The 12,351-nt window shown below is 57.9% G+C and overlaps 2 protein-coding genes across 5 annotated transcripts in view; both read right to left on the bottom strand.

The window, feature by feature from the left end:
- Positions 1 to 245: 245 nt before the first annotated feature.
- On the bottom strand, positions 246 to 3,773 carry HSPB8 (heat shock protein family B (small) member 8). Its single transcript, XM_054645556.2, has 3 exons — positions 2,912 to 3,773; positions 1,797 to 1,860; positions 246 to 986 (listed from the first exon to the last, which is right to left on the bottom strand). Exons 1-3 carry the CDS (start codon positions 3,288 to 3,290, stop codon positions 827 to 829), a joined length of 603 nt encoding a protein of 200 aa, XP_054501531.1. The 5' UTR covers positions 3,291 to 3,773; the 3' UTR covers positions 246 to 826.
- Positions 3,774 to 6,122: 2,349 nt separating this feature from the next.
- Positions 6,123 to 12,351, bottom strand: part of SRRM4 (serine/arginine repetitive matrix 4) — a 46,197-nt gene continuing 39,968 nt past the window's right edge. For all 4 annotated transcript variants that reach the window (XM_077187638.1, XM_077187636.1, XM_077187635.1 and 1 more), the window contains one exon: positions 6,123 to 11,903. In XM_077187638.1, coding sequence (XP_077043753.1) covers positions 11,663 to 11,903 — 241 coding nt within the window. In that variant the 3' untranslated portion in view covers positions 6,123 to 11,662. The remainder of the gene's footprint in view (positions 11,904 to 12,351) is intronic.

Genomic DNA, 12,351 nt, shown 5'->3' with positions numbered 1-12,351 from the left:
AACATTTTCAACCCCCTGAGGGGCTGAGGCCGGGATGAGACCATGGTCCTTGCCAGGCCCCATTGTTAGCTGGGACTTGGAATTCCCCCATTGCTGCAGGCATCCCACACATCTCTCTTGTCCTTGCCTTCATGGGATGACCTGTGCCAAGCTGGGAGGTGGCACACGGTGACATTCCCCTCGTCCCCAGCACCCTCCCGCAGCCCTGCATCTGCCCCAACGGCTCAGCCGAGACAAGCAGAGGCTAAGAACATCAACTGGGTTTTATTCCTCAGGTCTGACAAGTAAAAGCACAAATTCTCTTTGGAAATAAGGAAAAAAAAACCAACACCAAAACCCCAAACCAACGTTCAAAGCACGCAGACCGTTTCTCAGGATGGAGGCCACGCCGCCAGACGCGTGTCCTTCGCAGAGATGTAGTTTAAAAAAAAAAAAAAACACCAACTCATGGAGGAGGAAAGACACAGAGCTACAAGTTTCCATGTCAATTATAAAGAAAAAAACAGGCCCTTTTTTTTTTTTACTATTGTTATAAATATCCCATCCGAGCGACTCGGAACAAACAATGACCATAAGGAGGAGCATCCTTTCTGCTTGGCCCCGTGGGCACAACATCTCTAGCGGCACCTCAGAGTGCCAGAAGCCCTCGGGGGCGGTGGCCTGGCACCCGGTGCGTGCCCCGGCTCTCGGCGGGGGTGGCGGGTGCTGCCATCCCTGCGAGCGAGCGGCACCCGTCACCCTTGCCCGAGGCTGTCAGGACGCCGCGCCGCAGGGACCGGGGAGCGGGGGAAGGGGACAAAGGGACGGGGGTGCCGGGGCTGCCGGCTCAGGTGCAGGTGGCCTCCTGGCTCTCGACGGGGATCTCGCTGCCGCTGCTGCCCTCGCCGTACTGCTGGTAAGGAGGGATCTGGGGCGCCTCGATGATCAGCAGCCCCTCCGGGGACAAGGAGGCGAACACCGTGATGGGATCCACCTCGTAGGGCAGCCTGCAGGGGGGCAGGAAGGACAGGATGGGTTAGGATGCTGCATCCCCGGTGGATGCCGACCCTTGGAGCCCCAGCGGTGCCGAGGCAGCAGCCCCGGCAAAGCCTCTGTTATTACTGGAGCGCCTGGGAATGTGCGGGGGATATTTCGAGCGGGCTCCTGGCCGGCCTGGCCCCCGTGGGAGCTCTGTTTAATCTCCCCGGCAGATGTGTTTGACGGGATGTCAGCGCCGCGCGGGGCAGGAGTAAATCCCGGCCAGCCTTGCCCGTAAAAGGAGCCCGAGCGCCCGGCAGGAGCGAGCGGGGCTCGGCCCAGCCTTCCCGTGGGAGTTCGGGACGCACAGCGCTCCCCCAGGGTGGAAAAGCAAAGCGGAGCCGCTGCCAGCCGAGGAAACCCTTCCCATGCCCTGGGCTTTGATGCTTTTCGCTGTTAACCCCGTGCGAGCCCCGCGGCTGGGACCTGCCCCCCACATCGGTCGGGGCTCGCCTTTGCGGTTGTTGTTGCCAAAGCGGCTGAGTCACCGCGATAGCGATCGCACTGACATCATGGAGATGCGGGGATGTGCCGCGATGGAGCCCGCCCGCCGTGCCCCGCTGCTCCCCGGGATCGCCTCCTGCCCGCTCCCCTCCTGTCCGCAGCCCCGGGCGGGCAGAGACTGACAGAGCGCCTCAAAAAAGGCCTCGTCCTCCTTCCCTTCCCTTGGGAAATCGCTCTGTGGCCCGGCCCGGCCAGGCAGGTGCCAGATTTTGGGGTGGAAACAGTCCCTGCGTGTGTGGGACTGGCAGAGCTCGGCCGGACCAGCCGGTACCTACTGGATTTTCTTGGTGAAGTTCTTGGAGACGATCCCTCCTTCCACCTGCTGCTCCTCGTGTTTGCCTGCAGGGAAGGCCAACACCCCACATCAGCACCTCAGCAGGAGATTATTTTTTCCCCAACAAACAACAACAACAACTGAACCCAACAGGAGAGTTCTCCGAGCAGCTGTTTCCCTGCCCCAGTGCAAACTCTTTCTCTGGGGAGGGCTCAGGAAGCCTCTCCATGTGGGGAAGGAGATGCTAGAAACAGCACAGCCACGTTTCCAGTGGAAAACTGGGGTCTCAGAGGCTGCCAAGAGCTTGGGCTTAGGAAAATAAACAAATAATAAAACCATTGTAGGTGGCAGCATCCCCCTTGGCCTCACTCCCCAGAACGGGAACTGCTTTGCACCCCTCTGTCAGGCTGGGGGTCCCTGTACCTGGAGCAACAGCCTGAGGTGCCTGGACCCCCCTGACCTGTGGCTTTCCCCCTGTGCTGCAGTGAGTTCCAAACAAACACTCAGAGTTGTGCAGGTGGCAGCCCCCAGCCCTCCCTGGTGATTCCAGCCCAGCAGACCCAGGGACAATGGGGAATGTCAGCGCCAGGCTGATGGGACACTGAGGGCAGTCGTGGGCACCCCAAAAGTGCTGGACCCCACACCCACTGTTCCCGACATTAATTGACATTTCAGGGATGTGTTTCTGGCTAACTCAGAGCCAGGCTGGGCTGGGGGCTGTGAGCAGCTGCTCCTTTCCTCCCAGCCTCTCCCTCGGCCCCTTTAAAGGGAATCTCCCTGCGTGCCGACCTCACCCTGGCTATAATTAACCGAGCAGAGCTGGGGCCCCTCTTGGCTGCTGGCTCAGGGTGCTGTCAGCCAGGGCAGAAAGCAGGGAGATCTACCCCAAAGGGCACGTGTCCTTTCTCATTTTGGCAGCAAACCACCACGGCTTGTGAGCCAGATCCTCCCTGTGACACCCAAACTGCCTCCGGAGATGCCCCAAAGCCCTGCTGCAGCCCTCTCAAGCTCCCAAGCACGGGGCTGCTGCCGCCGCCTTAAAACAAAGGCGATTTGGGCATTTTGCAGCAATTCCTTGAGCTGGCAGTGCCACCTCCCCGGTGCCCTGGCTCTCACCTGACACCTCGACGTAGCCATCCTTGGTTTTGACGGTCAGCTCCTCGGGTTTGAAGCTGTGCACGTTGACACACACCTTCCAGGGCTCGCGGGGGAAGGGCGCGGGGCTGCGGCTCTCGGGGTACCCCCCGAAGTGGGCGCCGTAGGCGGGGGCCATGGGGGGCGTGCGGCCCAGGCCGGCGCGCAGGGGGCCCGGCCAGGTGGTGGTGAGCCGGGGCCGAGCCCAGTCGGGCCAGTCCGCCGTCAGGTCCCCGGGGAAGGGCGACAAGCCGAAGTCATCGTCCAGCAGGCGAGAGGTCAGGCCGGGCTCCCGGAAAGGGTCGCGGAGGCTGCGCCTGCCGGGATAATGGCAGGAGAAGGGCATCTGGCTATCGGCCATGGCTTCCTTCGGAGGGGTCTGAGCGTGTCCCCGGGGCTCTCACACGGAGCCTCAGCCTCTGTGCGGCTGCTCCTGGCTGCAAACTTCCCCCGGGAGCCTGTCCCGGAGGAGACGCATCCACCCCGGGTGGGACGCGGGTGCGCGGGGACGGTCCCTCCTTCCCGGCACCAGGTGAAGGACGAGGAGAAAATCAATTCGGGCTGAATCACCGGGAGCTGGAGGAGCGCAGGAAGGACGGAGGGAGCTCTCTGGCCGCGAGAAAACGCTTCCTGTCTGGCTGCGATCCCAGGACTGGGGAGAGGAAAATAAAACTTCTTGTCAGGAGAGAGAGAAAAAAAAATAATAAACCCAAATATCCTGAGATTAAAAAGCTTCTCTCTCACTTCTTACTCTCCAGCACTTTATGTGCAACTTTCCCTGCTGCTCCTGGGTGAGAGCTGCAATAAATGCCTGAGCCTGGAGCCCAGAAACTTCTCTAACCTTCCAGCCGTTGGGCGAGTACTATTTATATGGATTTCGGAGGAGGGGGGTGTGTTTTGCAAGTCCTGCCCTGTCAGCCGAGTATTTTGGAGAGGATGAAACAGCCGAGGAGAATTTGGGCAGTGGCAGCTGACCTCTGCTGAGGATCCCGGCTGCCACGGGGCCACGGCGCTTCGGCAGCTGCCCCAGCCCCTGCCGCCCCCTCCTGCTGCTCCGCCCGCCCAAAATAGCCCCCAAGCTCACTCAGGGCTGGCTGCTTTCACCCTGCTGTCACCTGTTAAAAATACCGCGGTGGGGCTGAGCAGGCTGCTCCCCTCACTGTACAGCCGCGTGTCCCCAGGGCACCGCCGTGCCGGGAAATGGGTCACTGCTGGCACCCCCGGCACTGGGACCCCACGGCTGGGTGTGGGGGGAGTGTTTGGGACAGGGGCACAGGATGAGCCTCTCCACGATGCTTCTCTGGCCATCTTCACCAGCTGGGCCCGGAGAAGCATCCCCGAACTGCAGGAAGGAGATGGACCCCGGGCAGCAGCAGCGCTGCTCAGCACCTGCCTCCTTCTCCTCCTCCTCCTCCTCTTCCTCCTCCTGGCCCCGCCGCATGCCCCGGCCCTGCCGCAATCGCGGTGCGGGCAGGGCGAGGCGTTAATCACAGCCGCGGCCGGGCCCGTAATTACAGGGCAGCGGCGGGAGCGGGCTGCGAGCTGTGGGAAGGGGCGCGGCAGCAGCACTGGAGGGGCAGCTCCCAGCCAGCATCCACCGGGAGACACGGCCCGAGCCCGGCCACAGGCGGGGGAACGGCTGGCACGGACGGGGTCCCCGTGGAGGCGGCCGGGCACGGCTCCGGTGGGCAGCGGGCTGTGCTGCAGGATGGGATGTGATCGATGAGGGTGACGTTGGCGACGGAGCCACTTCCTCATGCCGCATCCTGGCTCTGCATCATGCTCCTTCTCTCCAGCATCTGCAATTTTTCTAATGGACTCTGTGGAAGTAATTGCAGCAGGAAGGCTTTAATGCAGCACAGGCCGTGCAGGGATGGAGCCGCTGGTGGCTCCATGGCATTAATCACGCTGGGGACGGGGAGCTGCCTCTCCTTGGCCAGGGCAGGGCTGCCCCCCGAGCATGGGGACACCTGGGCATCACAGGGGTCTCCCTGGGGTCCAAAGGGATGCCTGGAGGTGCCCGAGGAGGTCCCAGGTGCCAGCTGAGTACTCCTGGGGTGGGGAGGCAGCTGCGGGTGGAGGAACTGAGCATCCCCCTCCATTCCCTTGTCCTGCCCGGCTGCCTCTGCCTGGCTGGGGACTCCTGGTGCCCATGGGTGACAGTACTGGGACAGTCCTGGGGGTCACTGCCACACACAGCCTGAGCTCAGCTGGGCACATCTCAGCTTGGCTGGGGAGCAGGATCGCCCCAGCCCCCAGCCCTGCCACCCCCTTGGGCAAACAGCAGCGCACGTGTGAGAGGGACAAGCCCTGAGGAGGTTTCAGGCAGTCCCAGGATCCTGCCGTGTTTCCAGGAGCCTCATAACATCCCCCATCCCACATTTCCCACATAGCTCCAGGCCATCCTCCCTCCCCGGCCAGGAATTCTTTCTGTCGCCTTGTTCATCCCCATTAGTCACACGTCCCCTCCTCCCGCCTGCTGTCACCCTCTCTGGGCCATCCCAATTTAGCTCCTGTTGTCATTCCAATCCTCCCGACTGCCTCCCACCCCGAGCCACCCTGCCACATCAGCTCTGGGAAGCTTGAAGTGCCCTTGCAGCCCCCCTTCTCCTCTGAGTGACCTGGGGATGCTGCCCCGTGTCCCCACGACCCACATGTGCCATGCCCAGACCTTTCCTGGCTGCCCATCTGAGCCCTGTTGAGGAGCACAGGGACATGGCCCAGTGCTGCTGCTCCCCTGGGGGACTTCCAGGGTGCTGGAGAGTCCCCATTGCTCCTGGCTCCTGCCCAGAAGGTGACAATGGCAGGACCCTGTGGCATGGGAGCTCTGTGCAGGGCTTGGAGCAAGGGCTGTGCAGGAAGGGAAGGGCACAGCCCCGAGGAGAGCACTGGTGAGCCCAGTGGCACCTCCAGGGACAGATGGACGCGTTTCTGGCTTGGGCTCCCAGTGCCTGAACAGGGTGGGGGGATCCAAAGGGCCTGGCAAAGGGCAGCAGGAGCCTGGCCCAGCAAGAAAGCAGAGCTGCCAGAAATACTAGCCCACATCTTTTTTTTGCTTCAGCCAGTGCCCTGAGGAGCCAGTCCTCAGCAGCTGGGAGGGGAGGCACATGCCCTTCCCTGCAGAGCAGCTGAAACAACCCGAAATATCCCACCACACGCACTTGTATGCAAAAGGAACATGATGCAAAGGAAATACTGTCCAATCCTTTATTGGAACCTTTTTCTAACCAGGCTAACAACTCAAACACCCAGGAAGACTAAAGGATACAGAACACATGTGGATGGAGAGCAAGGGGAGCTTTACAGTGAACTCAAACAGATATGCCGGTGTCGGTGGGGGTGGAATCAACCAACAGGCAGAGAACAGAGGCACCATTTCCCTCGTGGCTTTTCTCACATCTGGGCTTTTGTTCTACATCTTCTGCTCATCCCTGGGTTTCAAAGGTGGAGAGCTGCCCTGGGCTGGTGAGCGTGCTGTTCTCTAGGCAATAACCCAAAAGCTGGGGTGCTTGACCATGACACTGTTGCTTTGCAGACCCTCCCAGTCATGTGCAAACTGCCAGGTAGCAGCAAAGTCGTGAGAATTATTTATTCTCTGATGAAGAGGTAATAAAACCCCACTGGACACTAAAGGGCAAAGTCTTCCCTTAGGCACCTGAACCTGCCCCTTTCTCAAATACCCCAAGAGCCCCAGGTTGAGCACCCAGCAGCTCTGGGCCACCTCTGTGGGGTCAGCCCAGCACTGGCACTCACTGGCTGGCACTGGAGCTGTGTCCACACTGCAGCAGCACAGGCAGCTCTGCCCCAGGAGCACAAACACCTCCCCTGGGTGAGCACAGCAGTGGCTGCAGCCTTGGTGGAGCAATGCTGGGGCAGGGTGGGATTTTTAGCACATCTCATTTTAGCTCTTCTCAAAGCTGGGGGAGGATGCCTGCAGCAAGCTCTGCTCGTGTTGGACACACAGGGGAGGCCTCCCAGCCCTGCTAGCTACTGAGCTCACATCAGGGAAAAGCTACTGGCACAAAGCCTGGGGAAAGGGGCAAAGCAGGACACAGCACGAGGGTCTCAGGATGGGGCAGGGTGGGCATCCTTCCTTCCTGGTGGATGGCCAGTCACTTCCATCCTATTCCCTTCCTGATCACTGATCCAAAGGGTGACAGGTGTCCCCAACCTCCAGAGGGAGGAGGGGATGAGCAGTGGGAGATCAGAGAACTCCAGGGATTTTGGGTGCTGGCAGCCCTATGGCATGTGGCAGAGGAAGAGCAGGGTTATTCCTCCACCAGAGCTGGCCTGTCACCTCTGAATTCCCCACTCCTTTCCAGGGGGATGCCATTTGTCAACAGAAGCTGCTTCAAGGAGATGGAGAGTTTTCCCCTGCCTTGCACATCTCCATCACAATGAGGTTCCTCTCTAAATACTGGTGGTGAGGTCCAAATGAGCCAAATTTGCCTTCCTCTCTCCAACATGTCTGGCACCACTTCAAGGGTTCCTGCCTTCATGGACCCAACAGCATCACCCAAATAGCTTTTTTTAAAGTAATGCTCAATAAATAGAAGAAATAAATATTAAATAGAGGCCAAGTCCTCTCAGCCTGTTCAATATATGTACAATGCATAGCAAAATAACAGTGATTGGCTGTTGCTGACAAGTTTGGTATAAATTCAGTCCCCAAAACAACAAAAACATTGAGAAAATTGCATTTAACATAAAGCAAAGCTCAGCCAGGTGCCGCAACCAATGAAGAAAGAACAGAAGAACAGTGATTTGAAACATCCCTTATCCTTTGCTTCCCAGCAAACCTGCAAAAATGGTGTTGGATTTTCTGGAGCATAGGGTTGGGATAGGGGGGACAAACCCAGAGCCAAGGCAGGTCCAGTGAATGGGGAGAGTTGATGGCTCCAGGGTCAAAGGGACATTTGGGAGTGGGTGCTGTGACATGGGCTCTGCCAGGGAAAGGCAGCAGGGGTGCTTGTGGGATGATTCAAAATCATCTTGGAAAGAGCCTTTGAGTGTGGGACAGGGCTCCCAAAAACCAGCCCAGATATTATCCTGATGTTGTGGCCAGCCCTGAACACCCCTTGTGTGCCTGACCACAGCAGCAGTTCACCAACACCAAAATGACCAAGCTGCCTTTCCTCCAGGTGAACCTGCTCTTTGCAGACAGCACCTGCAGCAATCTGAGATGCTGGATGCAGAGCAAAAATCCATAAAAGCAGTGAATGAGAGAAACAACTTAAAAAATTTTAAAAAGCACTGGCAAAAGGCACAGAGACAGAAAAACTCACAGCTTCACACAAACCCACAGAAACCCCATCTGTCCACTAACAGGAAGGGTGTACTAAAGCTTGTACTAAAAATATTAAATAAGTTAAAAAATAAATAACACCGAGAGAAACTCACATGTATATGCACATGTGCACATACACACATACACACAGAGCCTTGATCAGATCCGTCACCAGAGGCTGGATTTTGCAAGGACCTTCCGCGGGGATCGCTTTCTCACAGTCTCATCTCTTTTGTTTTCCCATGGGTGGGTCAGGGCGCAGGGATAAACACGGCAGGGGAGTCCTGGCGACGGCGTCCTCCCCGGGAAGGCGGCGGTGGCTGCGCGGAGCGGGCGGGTTTCGGGCTGAGCCAAGGCAAACAGCGCGGGGCCAGCTGGCTCCCGGCCGGCGCCCGCGCAGGCGACACTTCGCTGGTGGCACTGCCAACAGCCCGGCTCGGCCGGCCGGCAGACCCTCGCTGCCACCTCCGACACGTCCTAGACCCGCTTCTCTAGTCACACCCATCGCATTCCTGCTCGAATCTAATGAGAAACCCGAGATTCCAAGGTGGAAACGCGCAGCTCTGCCCTGCGTCCCTTCGTCCGTCCCGTGAGAGCGCACAGGGACACGGTGGCAACAGGAGGGACTGTCACTCCTCCGGCCGCCTCACTGAGAGGGGCCACAGCTGTAAACCTTTACACCAGACCGGCGGCGTGGATACATTTGAACAAACAAACAGATCCAAAAATAACTTAAACGTTAGGAAAAAAAAAAATTTAGAATAAATAAATACTGGTCCATTCTGACATACAATTAAAAATAGAATAATAATATTAAATAAATAAATAAATAAATAAATAAATTAGAGAGGTTTACTCCAATGCAAGTCTGCTTGGGAAAACCCCAGGAGCATTTAGCTGCCACGGACTGTACAGGCAGAGGCAGTCCTTGATGGAGGGATCAGCTGGACGAGGGCAGGAGCTGCCCCACACAACCCTTGGGGTCATCTCCTGACCCACACGGGGTGGATGCTGCCAACCCTGGTGTGGTGCTTCCATCCTCTGTCCCCAGCCACGAGGACTCCAGTCAGTGTGAGTTTGGTATTTACACCAGTTGCACACAGCCCCTCTTCTTTCCTTTCCTGGTTTTGGATCTTCGGGCTTGCTGCTTCCTTGCTGCAGCTCCGCGTGTGCGTTACGGGGTGCCAGGGGGCAGGAGGTGCTCCTGAAACACTGGGAGAACTGGGGAGGTCTGGGATCCCATCACTGCCTTTGGATCTTCCCAGGGAGCAGAAGGATGGGGCATTTCAGCATCTAACTGGGAGAGACTCTTTGGGGAAGAAGCATGAGGTTTTCAGCCCTTTTGAGAGGGAGTTCGCTGCAGAAGGCGGCCAAGGGGCCACTGCTGGGGCCAGCACAGGAGGGAAGGCAGTGGAATCCTGTCTTTGATCCCTGGAGCATTTGCTCAGCCCTACCAGGAGCACTTCTCTCTGTATCCTAGAAAGGGTCATTCCAGAGGATGGACCCATCCTCACTAAGCCACCAACCGTACCAGTGCCCAGCTCTCTGCCTCAGCCCCCTCATCCTCACATTGCCTGCAGCAAGCAAGGTGAGGGATGAGGGTCTGGGAAAAGGGGGAGCTTTAGCCATTGAAGGCACAGGACAAGGGGAACCAGCACCAGGAAAGATCCTGGGAAAGAGTCCCTGACATAAAACTTCCTCCTGTACCACCCAGATGGAATCCTTGCCTGTGCTGCTGTACTTTCCAACAGATAACAGATTTATAGGCTTGCTGAGGCAATCATCCAGTTCCACCACAGCAGCTCGTGGCACTCAGCCTTCTTCCCCTTGCTGCTTTGTCCCTCTTCCAGCTGCCAGGGGCCTGTAGGTAATTCTGTAGATGGGGGGTGGGTTGCATTCCTTTCTAGCCCCTCTCCTCCTGCAGATGGTGGCTGCACTCAGCCCTTTTCTGTAACACTTAAACAACACACACCTCCTTGACTCATTAAGCCCAAACTCGTTAATAATCATGCAGGATGGAAGGGGAGGGGATGGAAAAAGGGAGGGAGGGAAGTCTTAAGCCCAAATTAGCGTCTCTAAGCACCCAGGTGTTGTAAGAGAAATAAACTCCTCAGCACCAGCTCAGCCTGTGCTGGGAGAAGCCTTTGTTACCCGGCAAAACACAGTAATTGCACAGGCAGCTGGGCTGGCAGGGAGACAAAACCCCAGGGCCCAGAGCAGCCTGTGGCTCCCTGGCAAAACAGGCAATTAGTGGGGGGCCCTTCCTGTCCCCCTGCACTGCTCCAGCCTCCCAGTAACAAACTGGGGCACCAGTGCATCCTGCTGCAGCCTGGCACTGGCCCTGCAACTGTGCTGCTGATCCTGCCCCGGGGCAGCCAGAGGGGCTCAAGGAGGAATGATTGCCTGGAATCCTGCCTCAAATTGCTGTGTGTTTTGAGGAAGGGGAATGGGGTCCCCTGGCTCTTGCAATGCCCTTTTAATCCTGTGTGTTCTGTCTGCACCCCACAACTGCTATCTCTGCTCCTCACTCTGGTCCCACCAGCAATGCACTCCAAGGGCAATGCTCCCTGAAGAAGAACCTAAACCCAGCCTGAGGCTTCCTCCAAGAGGGGAAGCCCACAGCCCCTGTCTTCCCTGCATGGCCTGGCCCTTGGAGCACAGCATGGCACCACCTCCCCTCTGCATTGTACCCCACCAGCCCCAGGTCTGCTTCAGACCTCAGCAGGTGGTTTGCAAGCAATTCAGTGCTGGGGGGATAAAACAACCCTGCAAAAGGTGCTGCTACCTGGTAGGAAAGGGCAGGAGAAAGAGCAAACAGCCTTTTTTTTCCCCAGGAAGTACATCAGGAGGGATTTCTAGCCTTCTATTTATAGCAGGGACTGGCTGACTGGCAAAAAATAAATATTTTCTCTGCAGAGTGGGCAGCAGCTCTGGAGGAAAGACCCAAAGGACCTGGTATTTGCCCAGGTGGAGACAGCCATCCCCCCAGCCGTCACCCAAGTTTTCCAGCAAACTCCTCCCCAACTGGGTCTGTCTCTCCAGCAGAAGTTAATTTGTTGGTTCCTGGTTTGTCAGAAGAGCAAGGAGCAGAGTTCTTTCCTTTGGACCCGCTGGTAGTGCTTTGGAGAGCAGTAGCAATGGGGAGATGGGAGCATCGGGGAGGATGGAGCAGGTCTGTGCTGACAGACCCTCTCTAAAGCACCGACCCTTCTTCCAGCCTGGCCTGGGGAGCTGGGACTGACCCACCCGCTCCGCGCTGGGGAGGAGGGGCTGCACCAGGCGCTCCTGGGCTCTTACTCCCAACCGGGGAAGGGGGACCCGGCAATGCCACCGCGTCAGTATCGGGGATGATTGCTATCGATGGCCAGGTAGGTGGGAAGGAAGCGGAGAATGCCAGGAATGTGGCGGTGACGCCGGCACCCGGTGTCAGCCAGCAGTGGCACTCCCTAACGACGCAGGCTGTCGGAGCTGGCTCCTGAGTCATAGCTCCTGCTCCTGCTGCGGCTGCTCCTGGGGCCCGAGCTCCGGCTGCTGCTCCAGCTTCGGCTCCGGCTCGTCCGGTAGCTGGAGTAGCTGCGGCTGCGGCTCGGGGAGCGGCTGAAGCTGCTGTACCAGGAGGAATAGCTGCCGGCGCTGCTGGACGACGAGGGGCTGGGACGGTAGTAGGGGATGGGGCGTTTGCGGGCACTGTGGGGACAGAGGGATGCGGGTTAGCAGCAGCACAAGGACACACTTACTGCCAAGATCTCCAAAAAGCACTGTTCACTCTGGGCAATGTGATTGTGTTTGTTTAAAAGGAAAAAGAGATCAGCTAGCTGACGGGCCTTGGGATTCAAACCACCCACCCCCACAGCCCGGGGGAAATCCCAGGCACTAAGTCTGCTGGGCTCTACTTGATGATGTCCCAAAGAGCCCTCTGTACGAAGGGAAGAGTCAATAGTTGACTCTTTCCATTGTGGGACATCTGCCACCGGGCAGGGTGAAATAAAAACCTGTGAGGGAATGCTCTTGGCACCTGAGTCCCTGCTCTTAATCTTACTTAATCTTCTTTTTTCCTTCAGCTATTGTAAATTGAGACCCTCTCCATCCTCCCTCTGCCTCCAGCTGGAAATCCCCAAGCTCTAGAGGAGAGCTG

Source organism: Agelaius phoeniceus, chromosome 18 (assembly GCF_051311805.1).
Source record: "Agelaius phoeniceus isolate bAgePho1 chromosome 18, bAgePho1.hap1, whole genome shotgun sequence".
NCBI classification, from domain to species: Eukaryota; Metazoa; Chordata; class Aves; order Passeriformes; family Icteridae; genus Agelaius; species Agelaius phoeniceus.
This window is presented reverse-complemented; position numbering and strand designations above follow the sequence as displayed.